Source organism: Dendroctonus ponderosae, unplaced genomic scaffold (genome assembly GCF_020466585.1).
Source record: "Dendroctonus ponderosae isolate FM_Combo_2020 unplaced genomic scaffold, Dpon_F_20191213v2 Dpon_F_20191213_3, whole genome shotgun sequence".
Classification (NCBI taxonomy): Eukaryota; Metazoa; Arthropoda; class Insecta; order Coleoptera; family Curculionidae; genus Dendroctonus; species Dendroctonus ponderosae.
Window position 1 is genome coordinate 9,845,523 of NW_026018508.1, and position 6,427 is coordinate 9,851,949.

Genomic DNA, 6,427 nt, shown 5'->3' on the forward strand with positions numbered 1-6,427 from the left:
CAATGCTTTTGTGTATCCCTGATTGAATGCGTAGATCTTGTAACACAAACACATGGTGTTCCACACGGCCATAACAGCTAAAATAAGTGATTTTAGTGATTAATATTCTAAAGTGTTTCTGAATTAAATTTTAATTAATTGTTGATGTTATCCTGATATCAGTTATTATATTATTGAACGGAAATGTATTTTTTTCAAAAATCATTTTAGGACTTGAGTTCTGTACAAAATAAGCTTTTCATGTGTAGTCGAATCTTGACCACTTTTCTTGTTCGACCAGCCAACTTTATTTAGTAGCGGTGTGATCATATCATGGATTCAAAGGAAGAAACTTGATAATTCTTGCTTCTTCGAAAACGGCAATGACAGAACATTTTTGTGGAATATTCCACACATTTTTTACCACGTTTCCGTCGTTTGAATCCTTTATTAAAGCGAGCTTTATTTTTCCACGAGTCACTTCATTCTCTCACGCATCTCTTATTCATCGTCATACTATCCCCAATACTCTTCAAATTAGTGTTAAAAACTCCGTTTCTGTTGAAATAATCCCACATCCATTTGCTGGCTTAAGCTCAGGCGATGTTAATGGACAATAAATGTCTGGACAAATCCTCAACTGCCTGGGAAATGTGCAAAACTGGTCCATTCTACATATTTCCCATTGGTTCGGGTTCGAGTCTCTTATAAAATTGCGTAAACTTTCAACATTTGCCAGTATCATTCACCACAACAGTTGGAGATGCAATCTGAAATTCTATTTTCTTGAGCAATTTTATATCCTGAATGAAATTACGTGTAACTCCTCATCGAACGGTTTCGTTTTGTCATTAGCCGTATTTACTCCATTATTGGGAGAGAAATAGGGCTTCTCTGTCCGTAAAATACTAGACATTCTCAATTTCCATCTGCGCTTATATTTGTAATCAACACTCCTACCTGAAAACAAAATCTGCATTTTGTCCAAACTTCAATAGCAATTTTTTAGAGTGCCTTCAAAAGTTCTTCCGTAAAATATTCCAAACCATCGCATTGGTAATTGGTGCTGATTCCTAGCGGATTCGTATCGGCCTCAATCTGATTTTTCTGAAGAACTTTTGGAACTTCAAGATTATTACTTTTTCGGTCGTCAGATGCTGTTTGTATAAATTCTCTAATAAAACTGGACCTGCTCTCAATCCCATTTTCATATACAACATTTTTTCAGGTTCATATTGGTATTGCTACATTATTATTGTATTTATTTTGGGAACAATGGTTGTCCATATAAGCAACAGGTTTTCATTTACTTTTGTTATTAATTTGAATTGTTATGTATATTTTGAATAATCCAAAAATTGGCCGTAACAATTCATGTAGCATTTTATCTGGAACACCCTGTTTGTGCTATATCTTTTTACTTTCTTCGAAATGATTTACACGCTGTATTCAGCTTCTGCTAATACTTCATTGCAATTTATAACGCCATTCGCTTACCCTGGCTACTGAATGTGTTTTTTTGTAAATTAAATTTTATAGAATTACAAACATTTGTGTAACGTTTGCTTTTAGCTAGGACTCATGTATGTTTTTATATTATATGTTATATTAAATAAGATGTGGCTCAGATGTAAAGCTATAATAAGTAATATTGTTTATAATGTAGCGTTTTATAGAAGCAATAAAATTAGTCTTCTTATTTAAAAAATTGTATTATTCTAAGTAATATTTCGCTTAACACCTTATTTTGGTTATTTAACATCAAAGTTTAAAAAGCTGTTGTGTCCTGTCGCTTTGTTTTTTTTCTTGTCTGGCTTTAAGAATTGTTCCTCACTCCATGAAAATTTTTTTAAAGTTTTTGCAACTTTCATAAAAATTAATAAATCCGAAAACTAACCAAACCTCATATTAATGAGGTTTTTAAACTGGAGTTCGTTTGGATACATTCAAATTTGATACGCAGTTGCCATCAAAAGTAGATCAGTTTCTAATAGTCACAGTTTTAAAAGATGTTATGTGAATGTTGTTTTTAGGAAATTATGGCCAGAGTATTTGTTAATGTTGTTTTGATTGTTCTGATGTTGAGACCGTCTAAAGGGATTTCAAGTTGTTCCGAACAAGGATTTGTTCTACGAACGTACAGAGCTTCCATACCCAATCAACAATATTGTTTGTCATGTGCCATATTTAGAAAGGAAAATATACAATTGCGACAGTTTTTGTGCATTGGTTCCAAATATGATTTAGCTGATCAAAAGAAATTATTTAATTCTATTCGCATTCTGCGATCCTATTCACCGATGGAACTGAAAATTACAGCAGGAAACTTTACCACATATAAAAACGATTTTTCTTGGCGTAACAATGAAATTAAGAAACTTGATATTTCAGAAAATGACATCGGTATTATTCCAGAAGCATTTTTCTATTCATTCCCAAATTTACTGTATTTAGATCTAAGCAGCAACAACTTAACATCTATAAGCGTACACGACTTTCGATATTTAAATGGCTTGCAAGGATTAGATTTGTCATTCAATCGAATAAGTAACTTAACTGATGCGTTTGAACCTATTTTAGATTTGTTTGATATCAATTTGAGTCATAATAAGATATCGAATATTCCGAAAAACCTTTTTGAAAGTCAAATGCATTTAGAGAACCTGAAGTTAAGTTACAACGAAATGGTTCGTTTTGAGGTGGAGATGCCAAAGTATTCCAAGTTTATCTTGAATGAGTTGGATTTAAGCTTTAATAAATTAGAAAACGTTAGTATCAATAAAGATGTGAAACGTTTAATTATCAGTCGTAACAATTTAACTGAGTTTTCTTTAAAACTTGGCGAGAATTTAGTCTCGTTAAATTTAAGTCATAATCGACTGGTAAAAATCGATGACCATTCGATGTTAAATGCAGTTAATGTTGCAGATATAGACTTAAGTTACAATAAATTGCAGAGTCTGCCTACAGGCAGTTTTCGAAATCAGCAAAAATTATCCTCTCTCAACATTTCCAACAATTTACTTGCTGAAAGCTCGTTTGGATCATACAATAATTGGGCGACCTTTTTTTACAATTTTGCAATGCTGAAATCGGTTGACCTAAATAATAATCTGTGGACATGTACAGAATTAAGAAATATTATATTTATGCTTCTAACACGGTCTGTTGGTGTTATTCAAGGAAATTATCATAACAGTAGCAATATTTTAGGCGTAAAATGCACCGAAACATTTACAAATAATACCAGCCTTTCTAATGAATCTCGAAGTGATTTTAGTCAAGATATAGCTTTTGATGCATTAGTGACTGAGCTGGACAATTTGTTATTAAAAATTAAAAATCTGGAATCCCAACTCAATGTCACTCATGCCCAAATCAATGAAACCATTCTTAATCAAGTAGCGTATTTGGACCTGAAAACTAACCAAACCGAACAAGATTTAACCGATCTTTGGACACAAATGAAAGCGAATGCTAATCAAATAAATAACACAATCAGCAATATAGAGAGCTTTAAATCAAACATCAGTAAGGCAATAAAGGATGCGAACTTTAACGGGGAAATTTCTGCTACAAATATCAACAACCTGCATGAAGAAGTTAGAAATGATTTAATCAAAACTGTTAATAATATATTGCCAAGACTGGTGAATTTGGAAGAGCGCATTAAGACTATTGGTGTTGAAGCTCATTCTGAACACACAAATAAAGATGGAACTTTTCTGAGAAAAACACTTTCGAATAGTACGGGGACTTTTAACGAAAAGCCCACAGACTCAAACGTTGCTACGCACTTAAGTGGACAAGATGACACGATAAAACAAGGGCATGAGTCGAAGGAAATATTAGAACAAATCCGCGACGGAACAAATGCCATTTCAGGAATAGTGTTTCAGAATTTACTGTTGCTTTCCATTTTTGTTGCACTGTTGTACATCATATTTAATTTGTTTAAACGGAAAAAAATTAATGCTGATCGAGAAGAGCTCAGTCTCGTTCAAGCATAATTTTAATTATGCTTAAGGTTAATAAGAGTTGTTCGGGACGAACTATAGTTAACTATAACTGTAACTATTGGGTTGTTCGGGACGGATTCAGGTTCATTCGGACGAAACATTGTCTCATGTAGAAATTATATATTTTCCAGTAGATAATCACTGGGACAGGAAATGGGTTGATAAAAGCAATTTTACATGAAGGAGATCATAAAGTAAAAAATACGAATCACCTCAAAGCTTCATTAAAGCCGATATTAATTTTTCAAAAATTGGTTTTTTGTTTGGTGTAACTCAATTCTTCAGTCCACTGTTACTCAAACAGTAGAGGCCAGAATCGACTCATGGAAAAGGTGGACATTTTCACCAAGATTTTGCAAGACTATACAATTTTTTTGGATGGACCGACCATATTCTCCAGACCTGGCACCTTTTGATCATTAAATTATCCTGCTTCCTGCAAAAAAGCCAAACATTTTATGAACTTGGAATCGTCTTTCATTTCCTCGGGAACGAAACGAAAGTACTCGCTCCGAACAATCCAATAATTAATAATATTGAAATATTTGATGACTTTGCAGTTGAATTAGGATGTGCTTAGAATGTGAATATGACAATAAATAGAAACGTGTTTCTGTTATTTAATTGCTTCGACTTTATTGTATAAATGTTGTAGAGAATTGGAACATTTTATTCATTTATTCTTATCACTTCCAATAATTTGGTTTTTCAAATGAATTCGAAAATCGTCCAGCAAACATCGCAAATGCAGATAAATAGCAATTTACGTGTTTAGTAATTACATTTTTACGGTATCGGGATGTTATATTAGAATTAAGGCAATGACTATTAAACGCATAAAAAATGTGCATTGTGTTTTGTCTACCCATCTATTGTTACAACTGGTTCGAAATATACTTGTTTTACAAAAATGGTTTTTTATTGGCCTGGGATTTCGACGAAGTTATGGGAAGACATTTTTGTATAAGATCCGGTGTCCCAATCTGTAGATTTATAATCATCCTGCTTACAACAAATCATTCTACAGGCAAGTTTACAGTTTAAATTCAATTCAATGTTCATTATTATCATATGCAATTTTCAAGCAAAATACTTTATTTCATCGAGTTCAAACTTACTAATCATTAAGCTGAATGAATCATACGGGAAAAGGTAAAACGAGTTACCAATTTAGATCGTCATAAACAGTTCTTAATTAGGACATTTGCCACTCGAAAGAAGACATTTACGGGTTTGCTTTGACAATCGTCTCAAAATACATTCATTCTTTTTCTTATTTCATTAGCCGGAGGGCCTAAATTTCAACTAAATGACTCTGAATTTATGCACCTTTGATCAATCCACAGCCATTATATGTTGTCAGTGTCTGGCTACGCGTATGCACATTACATTTCTAAGTTATGGAGGCGTAAAAATTTTGATTAAATTGCTGAGGATTTATCAGTTTTATACAGAATTTCGTATATTGTTTTTTTTTGTTTATATTTTTTGGTACTTTGTTATTAACAAATCATACAGAGTTCCGCAATGTTGCTTGAAGTTGGAAACGCGGAGGCATTTCGAAGAACTTGCCTCAATCATCATAGTGACGAATATTTCAGTTATTTTGGATGTATTATGTCGCTTCTTTTCAGGTAAAAAATCGTGATTTGAGTCGTACTTTGCTTCTTCATACCTTGAAAGTGCACATTTGGAAACATAAAATTACATTTTTATTTCGTGTTCTGCACCTTTCCTTTATTCTTTTGTTCTTTTTTCGGGTAGTACCAGTCGACGCTTCTGGGATTGGACATTTTGATACAAAGTGTAAAAAAATTCTTTGCTACTTAAGTTGGCCCCAAAATAGTTATGTGGATTCATTTATTGTATCTATTTCCCTATGAAATGTATGTGTTCTACCATGTTTTTCAATGAGTTCGATACATTCCTCTCGATCGTGAGCTGAAAATGATGTGAAATTCACACATTTTGAGAAAAGTTAAATTTTTCCAAAAAATCGACCCTCACCCTTGGAAAAATTTCGACCAAAAATCAAAATGTTTGTTTGTTGAGCTCAATCGATTCTTTTTGACACAAGAAGGTCACAAATATGCATTTATAAAGTGCTTGGGTCAATAATAACGAAGAAATCGTCGGATAAAGATCGTGAACGCTCAAAAAACGCTTAAAATGTGCCGAAAATGTCTATTAATTCGGAGCTGAAACTTCTAGCCTGTTTTGCAATGAGTTCGACGCATTTATCGCGTGCGTAATCCCAACATAATGTGAAATTTAAACCATTTTGAGAAAATTTTAATTTTAAACAATATAAAAATATATAAAAAGTGTGTCGCTGTATCAATACGGCAAGCCGTATCGGTGTCGCTGTGTGAACACCTGAAAATCCACTGTGTTACCAAGGCCTATTTGCTTGGGCCCTTTCGTTGACC

The 6,427-nt window shown here is 33.1% G+C and overlaps 1 protein-coding gene across 1 annotated transcript; it reads left to right on the top strand.

Moving 5' to 3' along the window:
* Positions 1-6: 6 nt before the first annotated feature.
* LOC109535773 (toll-like receptor 3) lies at positions 7-4,844 on the top strand. The gene has a single exon (XM_019901766.2). It carries the CDS (start codon positions 2,019-2,021, stop codon positions 3,987-3,989), a length of 1,971 nt encoding a protein of 656 aa, XP_019757325.2. The 5' UTR covers positions 7-2,018; the 3' UTR covers positions 3,990-4,844.
* The last annotated feature ends 1,583 nt before the right edge of the window (positions 4,845-6,427 follow it).